General features: G+C 50.4%; 1 protein-coding gene across 1 annotated transcript in view; it reads left to right on the top strand.

Moving 5' to 3' along the window:
* The first annotated feature begins 978 nt into the window (after positions 1 to 978).
* LOC132822081 (serine protease HTRA2, mitochondrial-like) overlaps positions 979 to 16,972 on the top strand; it is an 18,120-nt gene continuing 2,126 nt past the window's right edge. The window contains exons 1-6 of the mRNA XM_060835144.1: positions 979 to 1,386; positions 3,845 to 4,049; positions 4,630 to 4,824; positions 13,602 to 13,634; positions 13,864 to 13,966; positions 14,955 to 15,021. Of these exons, the coding sequence (XP_060691127.1) occupies positions 1,001 to 1,386; positions 3,845 to 4,049; positions 4,630 to 4,824; positions 13,602 to 13,634; positions 13,864 to 13,966; positions 14,955 to 15,021 (989 nt within the window). The 5' untranslated portion in view covers positions 979 to 1,000. The remainder of the gene's footprint in view (positions 1,387 to 3,844; positions 4,050 to 4,629; positions 4,825 to 13,601; positions 13,635 to 13,863; positions 13,967 to 14,954; positions 15,022 to 16,972) is intronic.

Raw genomic sequence — 16,972 nt, 5'->3', positions numbered from 1 at the left:
GTGGTGGAGGCTGGTACAATTACTACATTTAAAAGGCATTTGGATGGGTATATGAATAGGAAGGGTTTGGAGGGATATGGGCCAAATGCTGGCAAATGGGTCTAGATTAATTTAGAGGTGCAGCTGTTGGACTGCGATGGACAAAGTTAAAAATCACACAACACATAAACCTGTTGGATATCTGGCTAGCATGGATGTGTTGGACCGAAGGGTCTGTATAGCTCTGTGACTGTAGGATTAGGGGCGTGTAATAAACACTGGGCTGGTTAATGATGATCAAATTGTGAGAGGGATTAAAATAATATTCTGAGAGTGAACAGGAGATCGCAGTCCAGGTGGGAGTGTCGGTCTGGAACGTGAAAGAGATGGGGCAGGGAACCATCGCCTCCTCTCCCTGACCCTGACACTGAGCCTGCCCTCTGACCCTGACACTGCCCTCTGACCCTGACACTGAGCCTGCCCACTGACCCTGACACTGAGCCTGCCCTCTGACCCTGACACTGAGCAAGCCCACTGACCCTGACATTGAGCCTACCCTCTGACACTGAGCCTGCCCTCTGACCCTGACACTGACACTGAGCCTACCCTCTGACACTGAGCCTGCCCTCTGACCCTGACACTGAGCCTGCCCTCTGACCCTGACATTGAGCCTACCCTCTGACCCTGACACTGAGCCTGCCCTCTGACCCTGACATTGAGCCTACCCTCTGACACTGAGCCTGCCCTCTGACCCTGACATTGAGCCTACCCTCTGACACTGAGCCTGCCCTCTGACCCTGACCCTGACACTGAGCCTGCCCTCTGACACTGAGCCTGCCCTCTGACCCTGACACTGCCCTCTGACCCTGACACTGAGCCTGCCCTCTGACCCTGACCCTGACCCTGACACTGAGCCTGACCCTGCCCTTTTCCCCTGAGCCTGGGACAGTTCTCTGACCTTGAGCCTGCCCTTTGACCTTTAGCCCGGGCGGTGTTAATAAAGTTTGTTGTTGTTTCCAAGATGGCGGCGCCCATGGCCCGCGCTCTCCGGCGGCTCGGGGCCTCGGTCTCAGGGAGAGGCCGCGGGGGACCGCCCGGACTCCGGGCACTGGCCAGCGGCCCGAGGGCACAGGAGGAGCCCGGTGCGGGCGCCGGCTCTCACTCCAGGGGCTGCTGGGCCCTGGGCCTGGGCTCCGCGGCCGCGGCGCTGCTCCTGTGGCGGGCCCGGGAGCGGGAGCGGGGGCCGCGGGGGTCGGGGCCCCTCTCAGGCCTCTCCGGCCTCTCCCTCCCCCGGGTCCAGGCCGCTCGGCCCGTCCCCCCGGACAGTCCTCGGTTCAGGTTCAACTTTATCGCCGACGTTGTGGAGAAAACAGGCCCCGCGGTGGTTTACATCGAGATCCTGGGGAGGTACTTACCCCGGGGGGGGGGGGGAAAGAGGGGGAGGAACTTACCCCGGGGGGGGGGGGACTTACCCCGGGGGGGGGGGAGAGGGGGAGGTACTTACCCCGGGGGGGGGGGACTTACCCCGGGGGGGGGGGGAGAGGGGGAGGTACTTACCCCGGGGGGGGGGGAAGAGGGGGAGGAACTTACCCCGGGGGGGGGGGGACTTACCCCGGGGGGGGGGGACTTACCCCGGGGGGGGGGGAGAGGGAGGTACTTACCCCGGGGGGGGGGAAGAGGGGGAGGAACTTACCCCGGGGGGGGGGGGACTTACCCCGAGGGGTGGGAGTTTAGAGGGATAGGAGGGGGAGTTAGAGAGGGAGAGGGAGGTGGGAGGGGGAGTTGGGGTGGGGTTGGAGTGAGCGAGGGGTGTTAGGGAGGGAGGGTTAGAGAGAGGGAGGGGGCATTAGAAAGGGAGGAGGTAGGGGGGATAGAGAGGGGGCGGTGGGGGGGGAGTTAGGGAGAGAGGGGGGGTGAGAGAGTGGGGTGGGAGGGAGAGAGGGGGGTGAGAGAGTGGGGTGGGAGGGAGAGAGGGGGGGTGAGAGAGTGGGGTGGGAGGGAGAGAGGGGGGGTGAGAGAGTGGGGTGGGAGGGAGAGGGGGGGGTGAGAGAGTGGGGTGGGAGGGAGAGAGGGGGGAGTTAGAGAGTGGGGTGGGAGGGAGAGAGGGGGAGTTAGAGAGAGGGAGGGGGATTAGAGAAGGAGGGGGGGAGTTAGAGAGTGAGGGGGGTTAATAGAGGTGGTTGAGAAAGGGGGATTATAGAGAGATGGCTGTTCAGACTGGAGGCCCGTGACCAGTGGTGTGCTACAAGGATCGGTGCTGGGTCCACTGCTTTTTCTGTCATTTGTGTCAAAGATTTAGATGAAAATACAGAAGGCAGGGTTAGCACTTTTGCTAATGACATCAGATTCGTTGGTGGCAGGGACAGCCAAGAAGGTTATTTCAGATTAAAATGGGATCGAGATCAACTGGGACAGTGGGCCGAGGAATGGCAGGTGGAGGTTAATGCAGATCAATGCGCAGTGTTGCAGTTTGGGATGGTTTGTACAGTTAATGGTAGGGCCCAAGGAAGTGTTGCCAAACAGAGGGATCTCAGGATGAAGGTACATGGTTCCCTGAAAGTTGTATCCCAGTTGGACAGGGTGGGGAAGAAGGCAGTTGGCATGTTTGCCCTCCTCGGTAGGTGCACTGAGTACAGGAGTTGGAGCATCTTGTTACAGCTGTACATGATGTTGGTCAGGCCACATTTGGAGCCCAGCGTATAGTTCTGGTCACCCTGCTATGGGAAGGATGTTATTAAAGTAGAGATGGTGCAAAAATGATTTACAGGCATGTTGCCATAATTGGAATGTTTAGAGTTGTAAGGAAAGGCTGGATAGGATGGGAATCTTTTTCCCTGAAACATAGGAGGCTGAGGGATGACCTTCTAGAGGTTTATAAAATCGTGAGGGGAATAGACAGGGTGAATAGCTGTGGTATTTTTTTCCCCCAGAATAGGGGAGTCCAGGCATAGGTTTAGGGTGAGAGGGGAAAGATTTAAAAGTGACCTCAGGGGCAATGTTTTCACACAGAGGGTGGTACGTGTATGGAATGAGCAGCCAGAGGAAGTGACGGAGGCTGGTACAATTACAGCATTTAAAAGGTATCTGGATGGATACATGAACAGGAAGGGTTTGGAGGGATTTGGGCCAAGTGGGTCTAGATGAGGTTGGGATATCTGCTTGGCATGGGCGGGTTGGACTGAAGGGTCTGTTACTGTGCTGTATGATTCTGACTGACTGAGAGTAGAGGACTTCCACAGAAGGTTCACTCGGACTGAGACCAGGTCGACAGGCACTGTCCTGTGTTGGGAGGTTGGCTCTGTACTCATTGGCGTTTAGAGGAATGAGAGGTGATTTTATTGAAAAATACCAGATTGTTAAGGGACTTGACAAGGTGGGCGTGGTACGGATGTTTCCCCTTGTGGGAGAGTCTGGGACCCCAGGGTGTCGGCTCAGGATAAGGGATTACATTTAAGACAGAGGGGAGGAGGAATTTCTCGTGAGGGGAATGAATCCGTGGAAAGGTAACCGCAGAGGGCTGTGAAGGGTATGGTCATTCCGTATAATCCAGGCTGGCTCATCAGTGAGGGAATCAAGGGTGAGGGGAAAAGGGAGCTAAGTGGAGGTGAGGATGATCAGATCAGTCGTGATTTCATTGAATGGGGGAAGCAGTGTTGATGGGCTGAATGGTTGAGGAGGAGAGGAATGGCCCTTGGTTGGATGGAGGATTGCTTGAAGGGAATGTGATTGAGTGATTGAGGAGTGGGGAAGGCTGGGGGGCTTGCTCCTTTGGGGTGGAGTGTACGTGCCGAGGGATGGGTAGACTGTCAGACAGACCACAACAAGCTGTACCTGCTGTGCCAGAGCCGGTGTCCTTCCTCCCCAGGCACCCGTTCAGTGGGCGGGAAATGCCCATTTCGAATGGCTCTGGCTTTGCTGTGACGGAGGACGGGCTGATTGTGACCAATGCCCATGTGGTGGCCAACAAGAGAAGGGTGCGGGTGAAGCTGGCCAACGGAGAGATGTACGAAGCTTCTGTTCAGGCCATTGACCAGGTCGCAGACATTGCCACCATCAAGATCAACCCCAAGGTAACCACCAGCAGCATCACGGCCTGAAACCAACACACTGGGGGTGGGGAGGGAGGGGTACAGCCCCGAGATCAGGGGGTGTGGGGAGGGGGGAGATACAGCCTGATACCGGAGGGGGGGGGTGTGGGGAGGGGGAGATACAGCCTGATACCGGAGGGGGTGTGTGGGGAGGGGGAGATACAGTCTGATACCGGGGGAGGGGTGGGGGGTGGGGAGGGAGATAAACAGCCCAAGATCGGGGGGGGGGCTGAGGGGGAACATCACCCCGAGACGGGGGTGGGGGTGGTGGTAGTTGTGGGGATAGAGAGATATAGCCCAAGACCAGGAGGGGGTGGGGGGAGATACAGCCCAATATCAGGGGGTGTGGGAAGGGGCACATCACCCCGAGACCGGGTGCAAGGAGGAGGGGGATTCACCCTGAGACCGGGATGTGTTGGGGGGGGGATGCATTCTCCCCAGTACCAGGGTGCTTTCTCAGGGTAATACTGTGTGTGTTCACTGTGCTGAGGGTGATCTGCGTGTCGGGTTTGTACTTGCTGGGGCCACGCCTCGATGCTGACTGTATAATCTCCTGTTTTAGGCCCCTCTCCCAACCCTGCCGCTGGGTGTGTCCTCTGAGGTCAGACATGGCGAGTTTGTTGTTGCTATGGGCAGTCCCTTTGCCCTCCAGAACACGATCACCTCTGGGATTGTCAGCTCTGTGCAGCGAGGGAGTCAGGAGCTTGGAATGGCTCATTCGGACATGGAATATATTCAGACCGATGCTTCCATTGATGTGAGTGCGCTGGGTGTGTGGGTGTGGACACAGTTTCCAAGCTGGATGTGGGATGTGAGCATCTTGGCTCGACAAGTATTTATTGCCCCTCTGTAATTGCCCTTGAGAGGTTGCTGTTGAGTCCCCTCCTAGAACTGCTGCAGATGTTTAACGTCAATGCTCCATTTGATTGGGTGGAGATCCAGCTGTGACTCATCACTCTCCATCCCGTCGGCCTGAAACCGATCCATCCATTCCCACTCTCTGTTTTCTGTTAGCCAGCCTGTCTTCTGTCCACGCCAATATTCTACCCCTTTGAAGTGGCACTCTCTCAAATGCCTTTTGGAAATCTCAGTGCAGTCCATTCACTGGATTCCAATATCCACAGCATGTGCTGTCTCCTCATAGCATTCCAGTTAAATGATTAATCCGGGTTTCCCTTTTCTCTAAGTGTAAAAAGTGAGGTCTGCAGATGCTGGAGATCAGAGCTGAAAATGTGTTGCTGGTTAAAGCGCAGCAGGTCAGGCAGCATCCAAGGAACAGGAGATTCGATGTTTCGGGCATAAGCCCTTCATCAGGAATGAGGAGAGTGTGCCAGGCAGGCTAAGATAAAAGGTAGGGAGGAGGGACTAGGGGGAGGGGCGATGGAGGTGGGATAGGTGGAAGGAGGTCAAGGTGAGGGTGATAGGCCGGAGTGGGGTGGGGGCGGAGAGGTCAGGAAGAGGATTGCAGGTTAGGAGGGCGGTGCTGAGTTGAGGGAACCGACTGAGACAAGGTGGGGGGAGGGGAAATGAGGAAGCTGGAGAAATCTGAATTCATTCAGACTCCGTGTGGAATCAGTCGGTTCCGTAGGCAGGTGCTGAGGAAGGAGATGTGGCTGTGATAGCGAGTCTGTTTGAGAACGTGGCTGAAGAGCTTCTGTGCAGAGGAGATGACCTGGGGGGGTGCAGTGAGATAAACTCAGATATCTCCAGTTTCCTCATTTCCCCTCCCCCCACCTTGTCTCAGTCGGTTCCCTCAACTCAGCACCGCCCTCCTAACCTGCAATCCTCTTCCTGACCTCTCCGCCCCCACCCTACTCCGGCCTATCACCCTCACCTTGACCTCCTTCCACCTATCGCATCTCCATCGCCCCTCCCCCAAGTCCCTCCTCCCTACCTTTTATCTCAGCCTGCCTGGCACACTCTCCTCATTCCTGATGAAGGGCTTGTGCCCGAAACGTCGAATTTCCTGTTCCTTGGATGCTGCCTGAGCTGCTGTGCTTTAACCAGCAACACATTTTCCCCTTTTCTCTAACCATGTTTTGGGCACTGATTTCCAGAGGGATCCCGGGGTTGCAAGACCCCAGCTCCCTGGAACGAGTGGGAGGGAAGGCAGACCGCATTCCTGTTCTCAGCGGTCAGGGCATTGAGTATAAAAGTTGGGAAGCCATTTTGCAGTCGTGTAAGACTTTGGTGAGGCCACGTTAGGAGCGTTGTGCGCAGTTATGTTTGCCACACTACAGGACAGATGTGGAGGCTTTGGAAAGGGTGCAGAAGAGGTTTACCAGGATGTTACCTGGATTGGGGGGTATGAGCTGTGAAGGGAAGGAAGACAGACTTGGATTGTTTTGATTAGGGGGTGGAGGCCGAGGGGCGGCCTGACAGAAATATTGGAAATTGGGAGAGGCCATGGGGAGGGTGGGGAGATGGAGCCTTTAACCCAGGCTGGAAATGTTAAATACTAGATCTAAGAGGGAGGGGGAGTTTAAAGGAGAGGACTGAGACAAGTTTTTTTACACAGTGTGTGGTAGGTGTCTGAAACACGTTGCTGGGGGAACATGTGGGAGCAGGTCTGATAGCAACATTTAAGAGGTTTCTATACAGACGGGTGATCAGGTAAGGAATAGAGGGATACAGAGCATGTGCGGGCAGGTGGGATTAGTCTAGAATGGCATCATGGTCAGTATAGTGGGGCTTATGCTCGAAACGTCGAATTCTCTATTCCTGAGATGCTGCCTAACCTGCTGTGCTTTGACCAGCAACACATTTGCAGTCATGGTCAGTATAGACATGGTGGGCCGAAGGGCCTGTCCCTGTGCTGTACTGTCCGATGTTAACTCTGCCTGATTACCTTGAACATAACCGAGTGCCCTGTTATAACATCATGAATGGTTTCTAACACGCATTGAACTAACTGGCCGCTTTCTACTTTCTGCTTCCTTCTGTTTTTGATTTACGGAGTTACGTTCACCTCCATTTTAACAGCACTTTCCCCGAACTCAGAGGGGTTTTGGAGAACTTAAAACAATGCATTCGCTATCTCACTGGCCATTTCTATTAGGAGCTCTGGGTGAAGTTCATCAGAACCCTGTCAGTCCCTTACTTCAGCAATTTACTCAGGCCTACTTCTCTTATGTTTAATTTGGTCATGGGGCATGGGCATTATTGGCCGGGCCCAGTATTTATTACCTGTCCCTAGTTGCCCCTTGAGAAGGTGGGGGTGAGCTGCCATCTTGAACCGCTGCAGTCCATGTGCTGTGGGCTTACCCACAATGCCCTGAGGGAGGGAATTCCAGGATTCTGACCCAGCGACAAGGAAGGAACGGCGATATATTTCCAAGTCAGGATGGGCAGTGTCTTGGAGGTTGGTGTTCCCATGTTGTTGTTCAAGATAGAAGTGGGTGTGGAATCTTTGCTGAATTTCATTTGATGAAAAATAATCATTGATTTATTTACCGAAGGCAACAAATGCTGGAGGTCGGAGTGAGTCAAGTCCTGCATTGATTGATTCACTTGTATTTTCCTTTTCATGTTTTGTTTTGTGATGTATCCCCATGTAACTGTGGTGAATAAGAGAGACAGAGGGGTGAGGATAGATAGAGAAACACCCAATATGTTAGTGTTCCTCAGCCTGTGAGAAAGTGTGAAAGTTAGGAAGGGTATGATGTGATGAGAGCCTGAGAATATAAGGGCTAGGGGATACCGAAAGATTCAGTGATTGGACAAAAAGCTGATACCCGGAGTATAATGTCGGAAAGTTGTGAAGTCATACACTTTGGTCGGAACTGTTACTTAAACTGTGGGAGACTCCAGGGAAGAGCAGCAGACTTTGAGTTTAAAACCAGGGAAGTCACGGTGTTAGTGAGGCTGTGTTTGGAGTACAGTGGACAGTTTTGGTCCCCACATTTAAGAAAGAACGCCCTGGGAGTAGAGGCAGTTCAGAAGAAATTCATTCACTCCTTTGATTTATCCAGAACAGCGACATCATGTTTAGACTATCAACAGGTGAATGGATTGAAACATACAGCATTCTGAAGGGGCTTGATAGCGTGGATATTAAGGTGATTCCATATTAGTGGGGGACCTTTGAACTAGAGGGCACAGTTACAGAATAAAGGGATACTCATTTAAATCTGAGATGTGAAGGAATATCTCCTACCTGAGGTGACTGATTGCCTGGAGGTTTCTAACTCAGAGTGTTGTGGAGGCTGGATCTCTGAAAGCATTGAAAGACCCCATTCTCCCACTTTCTCCCCATGACTCTTGATCCCCTGATACTCAAGGACCGGTCTCTCTCTCTCTCAAATATACTCACTGACCGGGCTTCCACAGATTTCTGTGGCAGTGAATTCCACAGATTCCCCACTCCCTGGCCAAAGAAGTTTCTCCTTATCTCTGTTCTAAAAGGTCTTCCCTTTACTCTAAGGCTGTGCCCTCGGGTCCTTGTCTCTCCCACCAATGGAAACATCTTCCCAACATTTACTCTGTCCAGGCCAGTCAGTATTCGGTAAGTTTCAATTAGAATCCACCCGCATCATTCTAAACTCCACCGACTATAGACCCAGAGCCCTCAAACATTCCTCATGTCCCAAGAACGTCACTTCTGCCTTTGCAACTTCAGTTTTATTTAAGTTTATCACCAGTTTTGTTTCTCGTAGTCATTCAAACAGCTCTGCCAACTGTACCATGTGATCTTTCCAGGACTTAGTAAAGATCACTACATTGTCCAAACAGACTGCACAGTTTGATAACCCAGCCACAATGCTGTTCATGAGTTTTTGGAATGTGGTGGCCGCGTTCTTCATCCCAAAGGACATCACTTTAAACTGATATAGCCCATTTGGGGTTACAGATGCAGAAATTTATTTTGCCGTCTCTGATAATGGTACCTGCCAGTAACCACGCATTAATTCCAACTTGGTGATATAACTGGCTTGTCCAACTTTCTCGATACAGTCCTCCCATCTAGGAATTGGATATGAGTCTGATTTTGTGACGGTGTTGAGCTTCCAATAATCCACACAGAATCGTTGAGTCCTATCCGGTTTGGGAACTAAGATGAGCAATGAACTCCACTTGGTCTGGCTTGGTTCAATGATGTCCCCATTAAGTATGGACTCCACCTCCGTGTGGACCTGCCTGGCTTTGAAAGGATTAAGCTGACAGGGGTGTTGTTTTATCGGAGCAGTATTCCCTACGTGTACTTCATGAACAATGGCATATGTCCTCCCCATCTGATTCTTACATATGTCCTTATACTGCAGTAACAAACCTTTCAACTCTGTTTCATGCTCCTGAGACAGATAGCTTACTAACCTATCCCACTCCTCAAGGACCTCTTCATTTTTTAATCTATTTTGAGGATCATCAAAATCCACACACCATCTGGAACTTATTCCTCACTCCGCAGGGCAGTAACTAGCACCTGTTTCTCCAGTTCTTCCTCTCTCGTATAACATGGTTTCAACATGTTCACATGACATACCCCTTAAGGTTTTTCCCATCTGCCATCTTTACCAGATAGTCCACCTAACTCAACCTTTTCTTAATTTGATAGGGACCACCAACCCTGGCTTTGGAGGGATCTCCTATCACCGGTAATATACTAACGTGTTATCCCCTCCAGCAAATGTCCAAGTCTCAGAGTTTTTATCTGCCACCTGCTTCATTCTACACTGTGCGCTTTTTAGGTGCTGTTTCGCTAACTCACCTACTCGATTTAATCTCTCCCTCACCTCTGATACATAATCTGAGTGTGAAATCTCCAACTTTGGTCCTGTTGATTTTTCTTTAATTAATTTTAAAGGGTCTCTCACTTCATGCCTGAATATTAACTCAAAGGGAGGGAACTGAGTAGATTCATTTGGGGCATCTCTAATGGTAAACAATACGAATGGGATACCTTTATCCCAATCATTCAGGTAATCCTGACAGTACGCTCTCAGCATGGTCTTCAAGGTCTGATATCACCTTTCCAAAGCTCCCTGGGAGTCGGGATGATCCACACTGGATTTAAAATACTGTATATCTAAGCTATCCATAACCTCCTTAAACAGCCCAGCAGTAAAATATGACCCTTGGTCTGTCTGAATCTCTCTGGGTAGCCCATAGCATGTGAAGAAAGCTACTAACTCCTCTCCCACCCTTTTTGCCTTGATACTCCGTGTTGGAATTGCCTCCGGGAAATCTGGGAGACACATCCATTATGGTAAACAAGTACTGGTTCCCAGTTTTAGTTCCCGGGAGGGGACCTACAGAATCAATCATAACCCATGTGACAGGTTCTTCAAATACGGGGACTGGTAATAAAAGTGTTGGTTTTATTACCGCCTGTAGCTTACCACCATTTGGCATGTATGACACATACAGCAAAAGTTAACCACATCAATAGAAATGTTTCTGTACCTTAGCCTGAGTCTTTCGTACCCCTAGGTGAGCTCCTACAGGTAGTTCATGTGCTACCCGTAACACCTCCTGTCTGTATGTTACTGGGAACACAATCTGGTGCACTTCAGTCCCTTTCTCCTCTGCATTAACCTGCCGTGATCTCCATTTCCATCATAGGATTCTATCGTTCAGATAATAACCCTCTGGAATATTCTCTGCTTCTTTCTCTGAGTACACATTAACATATATATCATTTATTGTCTCGTCTTTCTGTTGCAAGTCCCTTAGCCTTCCAGGAGTCAACACTTCTGTCTGACCCTCTGCCTGGTCAGGTTTTTCCTGCACCATTACATCAAACAGGGTGTCTGCGAACTGAACCTCAACTCCTTCATCGTTCTCTTTTCTCTTCGTGCTGTGATAGTGGGATCTTGTTACCGCACAGTCTGGGAAAATACAAGGATATTTTTGTTTTAACACCTCGTTTATCCAGGTTGAACTCCATCTGCCATTTCTCAGCCTGTCTATGTCGCACTCAGCCTGCAGTAACCCTCGATACTATCGACAACATCTCCAACCTTTGTGTCATCTGCAAATTTACTAACCCACCCCGCAACCTCCTCATCCAAGTCATTTATAAAAACTATGAAGAGCAAAGGCCCAAGAACAGAGCCCTGTGGGACCCCACTCAACACTGACCTCCAGGCAGAATACTTTCCATCTACATGCTCACCGCATTATAAGAAGGATGTGGAAAGAGTGCAGAGGAGATTTACTAGGATGTTCCCTGGTATGGAGGGAAGGTCTTACGAGGAAAGGCTGAGAGACTTGAGGCTGTTTTCGTTGGAGAGAAGAAGGTTGAGAGGTGACTTAACAGAGACATATAAGATAATCAGAGGGTTAGATAGAGTGGACAGGGAGAGCCTTTTTCCAGGTATGGTGACGGCGAGCAAGAGGGGGCATAGCTTTAAATTGAGGGGGGATAGATATAGGACAGATGTCAGAGGTAGCTTCTTTACTCCGAGAGTAGTAAGGGTATGGAATGCTTTGCCTGCAAACGGTCGTAGATTCACCAAGTTTAAGGACATTTAAGTCATCATTGGACAAGCATATGGATGTACGTGGAATGGTGTAGGTTAGATGGGCTTCAGATTGGTATGACAGGGCGGTGCAACATTGAGGGCCGAAGGGTGTGCACTGCGCTTTATAATCCATCTACAACCACTCTCTGCCTTCTGTCAGCCAGCCAATTCTGAATCCAGATAGCCAAATCTCCCTGTATCCCATACTTCCTGACTTTATGAATTAGCCTACCATGGGGAACCCTATCAAGTGCCTTGCTGAAATCCATATACACCACATCCTCTGCTTGACTGTCGTCGACCTGTCTTGTCACCTCCTCAAAGAACTCAGTAAGATTTGTGAGACATGACCTGCCCCTCACAAAGCCATGCTGACTGCCTTCAATCACACTACGTTTTGCCAAATAGTCACAAATCCTATCCCTCAGAATTCTTTCCAAAACCTTGCTGACCACAGACATCAGACTGACTGGTCTGGAATTGCCAGGGATTTCCCTATTCCCCTCTTGTAAAGAGGAACAACATTCGCCTCCTTCCAATCCTCCAGTACGACTCCTGTGGAGAGTGAGGGGGCAAAGATCCTCACCAGCAGCTTAGCAACCTCCTGTCTCACTTCCCAGAGCAGTCTGGGATAAATCTGGTCTGGCCCTGGACTTATCAATCTTAATGTTTTCCAAAATTTCCAGCACATCAACTTCATCGGTCTTGATCTGTTCCTCTAAGTTTTCATTTATAACAAGGTCCCTTTCCTTGGTGAAAACCGAAGCAAAAAACTCATTTAGGGTTTCCCCATCTGCTCAGACTCCCCGCACAAGTTCCCTACGCTATCCCTGATCGGCCCTACCTTCTCCCTGAACATTCTCTTATTCCTCACGTATGAGTAAAATGCCTTTGGGTTCTCCCTAATCCTTCCTGCCAAGCCTCTTTCGTGCCCCCTCTTGGCTCTCCTCAGTCCATTTCTGAGCTCCTTTCTAGCAAGCCTGTAATCCTCTAAAGCTGTGCTAGATCCTTGCTTCCTCTACCTTATGTGAGCTGCTTTCTTCCTTTTGATGAGAAGCTCCTCTGTTCTTGTCATCCAAGGTTCCTTAATCTCACCCCTCCTTACCTGTCTCAGAGGGACAAATTTGTGCATCACTCACAACAACTGCTCCTTAAACAGTCTCCACGTGTCTGCTGTGCCCTTTCTGTGGAACAATTGCTCCCAGTCTGTACTTCCCAACTCCTGTCTGATAGCGTCATAATTTCCTTTTCCCCAATTAAATATCTTCCCTCGGTAACTGCTCCTTTCCCTCTCCAAGGCTATGCTAAATGTGAGGCAGTTGTGGTCACTGTCACCAAAGTGTTCTCCCTCCGTGATATCTAACATCCGTCCTGGCTCATTGCCGAGCACCAAATCCAAAATGGCCTCTCCCCTCGTCGGTTTGTCTACATACTGAGTAAGGAAGCCCTCCTGAACACACCTGACAAAAACGGCTCCATCCAAACAATCTGCACGAAGGAGGTTCCAGTCGATATTGGGAAAGTTGAAATCACCCAAAACAACAACCCAGCTACCTCTGCATTGTTCTAGAATCTTCCCGCCTATGCGATCTTCAATCTCCCCACTGCTATTGGAAAACCCCCAATGCGGTGGCTGTTCCCTTACCAACAGAAACATCTCCCCAGCATCCACTCTGTCCTGGCCGTTCAGTAATCCATATGTTTCAACTGGATCTCCCCTCATCCTTTTAAACTCCAGCGAGTGTAGATTTTATCTCTCCACCCCGAAGGCTCCCAGCCTCATTCCTGATGGAGGGCTTTTGCCTGAAACGTCAATTTCCCTGCTTCTCGGATGCAGCCTGACCTGCTGTGCTTTTCCAGCACTGATCTAATCTTGACTCTGATCTCCAGCATCTGCAGTCCTCACTTTGGCCTCCATCGAGTATAGAGCCAGAGTCCTCAGACGTTCCTCATATGTTAAGCCTTTCATTGCTGTGATTGTTCTCATGAACGTCCCCTGTATTCACACCAGAGGATAATGTTTCTGCACAGCTTCCTGTCACTCAATCCTCTCTCTCTCATTCTCTTCCAGTTCGGAAATTCTGGAGGCCCTCTGGTCAACTTGGTAAGTTATAGCCTTGCTCTTGACCCCTCCTTTCACCCTCACCAGTGGGAGGCGTGGGCCGTGGGCCAGAGATGGGGGAGAGGGTAGACGTGGTACCAGTGGGAGGGAGGGTGAGGGTGAGGAGGTGGGAGGGGGAGGGTGGGTGGGGATGGGCAACAGGGCCAGAGTTGGTCGGGAGTGGGAAGGTCAGTCCAGCAGGTGGTGAACACACACTCTCTTCTGTTCACAGGATGGTGAGGTGATTGGAATTAATACCATGAAGGTGACAGCAGGAATCTCCTTCGCAATTCCATCAGACAGACTGCGGCAGTTCCTCGTACAAGCCAAACAGAGTAAACGCACATTACACTGTTAATCCAACAGGGACCAATAGGGACCGGTCAGCTCAGTGTGTTAGAGAGAGATAGGGACCGGTCAGCTCAGTGTGTTAGAGAGCGATAGGAACTGGTCAGCTCAGTGTGTTAGAGAGAGATAGGGACCGGTCAGCTCAGTGTGTTATAGAGAGATAGGGACCGGTCAGCTCAGTGTGTTAGAGAGAGATAGGGACCGGTCAGCTCAGTGTGTTAGAGAGAGATAGGGACCGGTCAGCTCAGTGTGTTAGAGAGAGATAGGGACTGGTCAGCTCAGTGTGTTAGAGAGAGATAGGGACCGGTCAGCTCAGTGTGTTAGAGAGAGTTAGGGACCGGTCAGCTCAGTGTGTTAGAGAGAGATAGGGACCGGTCAGCTCAGTGTGTTAGAGAGAGATAGGGACCGGTCAGCTCAGTGTATTATAGAGAGAGATAGGGACCGGTCAGCTCAGTGTGTTAGAGAGAGATAGGGACCGGTCAGCTCAGTGTGTTAGAGAGAGATAGGGACCGGTCAGCTCAGTGTTAGAGAGAGATAGGGACCGGTCAGCTCAGTGTGTTAGAGAGAGATAGGGACCGGTCAGCTCAGTGTGTTAGAGAGAGATAGGGACCGGTCAGCTCAGTGTGTTAGAGAGAGATAGGGACCGGTCAGCTCAGTGTGTTAGAGAGAGATAGGGACCGGTCAGCTCAGTGTGTTAGAGAGAGGTACAGACCAGTCAGCTCAGTGTGTTAGAGAGAGATAGGGACCGGTCAGCTCAGTGTGTTAGAGAGAGATAGGGACCGGTCAGCTCAGTGTGTTAGCGAGAGATAGGGACCGGTCAGCTCAGTGTGTTAGAGAGAGATAGGGACCAGTCAGCTCAGTGTATTGTAGAGAATTAGCGACCAGTCAGCTGTGTAAAGTGATTGGCTGCAATGGATTGTGTAATGGTCTGTGATTGGTTACACAGTTTGAGTGACACCGGCTTTTTGTTTACAGAGTCCTGGTTTGGGTCTGAAGCGAAACATCGTTACATCGGCGTGCTGATGCTGACCCTCACTCCTCAGTACGTTTTCCGTTGACCGTTTTCCCCTTGTCTGCGTTCCTCCTTCCTTCCTGCAGTCTATTGGACCCGTCCCTAGTTGCCCTTGAGAAGGTGGGGGGATGGGGGGAGGGTGAGCTCCCCTCTTGAGCCACTGCTGTCCACCTGCTGTCGGTAGATTGCTAACCTGTCTATAGGGAGTGATGGCCTAGTGGTATTTTTACTCATCTATTAGTCCCCAGTCCAGGTGAATTCCTTATCCATCGGGAATTATTTGTCTGTTGATAACTATAAAAATCATTCCTGAGCATCAAAAAGAATTCCCATCTGGTTCACTCATGACCATCAGGGAGGGAAACTATCGTCCTTATCTGGTCTGGCCTCCATGTGACTCCAGACCCACTGCAATGTGCTTGGCTTGTAACTGCCCTCTGGGATGGGTAATAAATGCTGACCTCACCAGTGACTGGTACAGCTGAGAACAGAAGTGAGTCAAACAGTCAGGGCAGGCAGGGCCAAGGTAGGACTAATAAACTAAACTGCATTTATTTCAATGTAAGAGGCCTAACAGGGAAGGCAGATGAACTCGGGGCATGGTTAGGAACATGGGATTGGGATATCATAGCAGTTACAGAAACATGGGGAAGATACTAAACGAGTATTTTGCATCAGTGTTTACTGTGGAAAAGGATATGGAAGATATAGACTGTAGGGAAATAGATGGAGACATCTTGCAAAATGTCCAGATTACAGAGGAGGAAATGCTGGATGTCTTGAAACGGTTAAAGGTGGATAAATCCCCAGGACCTGATCAGGTGTACCTGAGAACTCTGTGGGAAGCTAGAGAAGTGATTGCTGGGCCTCTTGCTGAGATATTTGTATCATCGATAGTCACAGGTGAGGTTTCGGAAGACTGGAGGTTGGCTAAGGTGGTGCCACTGTTTAAGAAGGGCGGTAAGGACAAGCCAGGGAACTATAGACCATTGAGCCTGATGTCAGTGGTGGGCAAGATGACAGGATGTACATGTATTTGGAAAGGCAAGGACTGATTAGGGATAGTCAACATGGCTGTGTGCATGGGAAATCATGTCTCACAAACTTGATTGAGTTATTTGAAGAAGTAACAAAGACGATTGATGAGGGCAGAGCAGTAGATGTGATCTATATGGACTTCAGTAAGGCATTCAACAAGGTTCCCCATGGGAGACTGATTAGCAAGGTTAGATCTCATGGAATACAGGGAGAACTAGCCATTTGGATACAGAACTGGCTCAAAGGTAGAAGACAGAGGGTTGTGGTGGAGGGTTGTTTTTCAGATTGGAGGCCTGTGACCAGTGGAGTGCCACAAGGATCGATGCTGGATCCTCGACTTTTTGTCATTTACATAAATGATTTGGATGTGAGCATAAGAGGTACAGTTAGTAAGTTTGCAGATGACACCAAAATTGGAGGTGTATTGGACAGCGAAGAGGGTTACCTCAGATTACAACAGGATCTGGACCAGATGGGCCAATGGGCTGAGAAGTGGCAGATGGAGTTTAATTCAGATAAATGCGAGGTGCTGCATTTTGGGAAAGCAAATCTTAGCAGGACTTATACACTTAATGGTAAGGTCCTAGGGAGTGTTGCTGAACAAAGAGACCTTGGAGTGCAGGTTCATAGCTCCTTGAAAGTGGAGTTGCAGGTAGATAGGATAGTGAAGAAGGCGTTTGGTATGCTTTCCTTTATTGGTCAGAGAATTGCATACAGGGGTTGGGAGGTCATGTTGCAGCTATACAGGACATTGGTTAGGCCACTGTTGGAATATTGTGTGCAATTCTGGTCTCCTTCCTATCGGAAAGATGTTGTGAAACTTGAAAAGGTTCAGAAAAGATTTACAAGGAAGTTGCCAGGGTTGGAGGATCTGAGCTACAGGGAGAGGCTGAACAGGCTGGGGCTGTTTTCCCTGGAGCGTCAGAGGCTGAGGGCTGACCTT

The sequence above is a fragment of the Hemiscyllium ocellatum genome, chromosome 1, assembly GCF_020745735.1.
Source record: "Hemiscyllium ocellatum isolate sHemOce1 chromosome 1, sHemOce1.pat.X.cur, whole genome shotgun sequence".
Lineage (NCBI taxonomy): Eukaryota > Metazoa > Chordata > Chondrichthyes > Orectolobiformes > Hemiscylliidae > Hemiscyllium > Hemiscyllium ocellatum.
The sequence above is the reverse complement of the archived record's forward strand: the minus strand, read 5'-3'. Positions and strand labels throughout refer to the sequence as shown.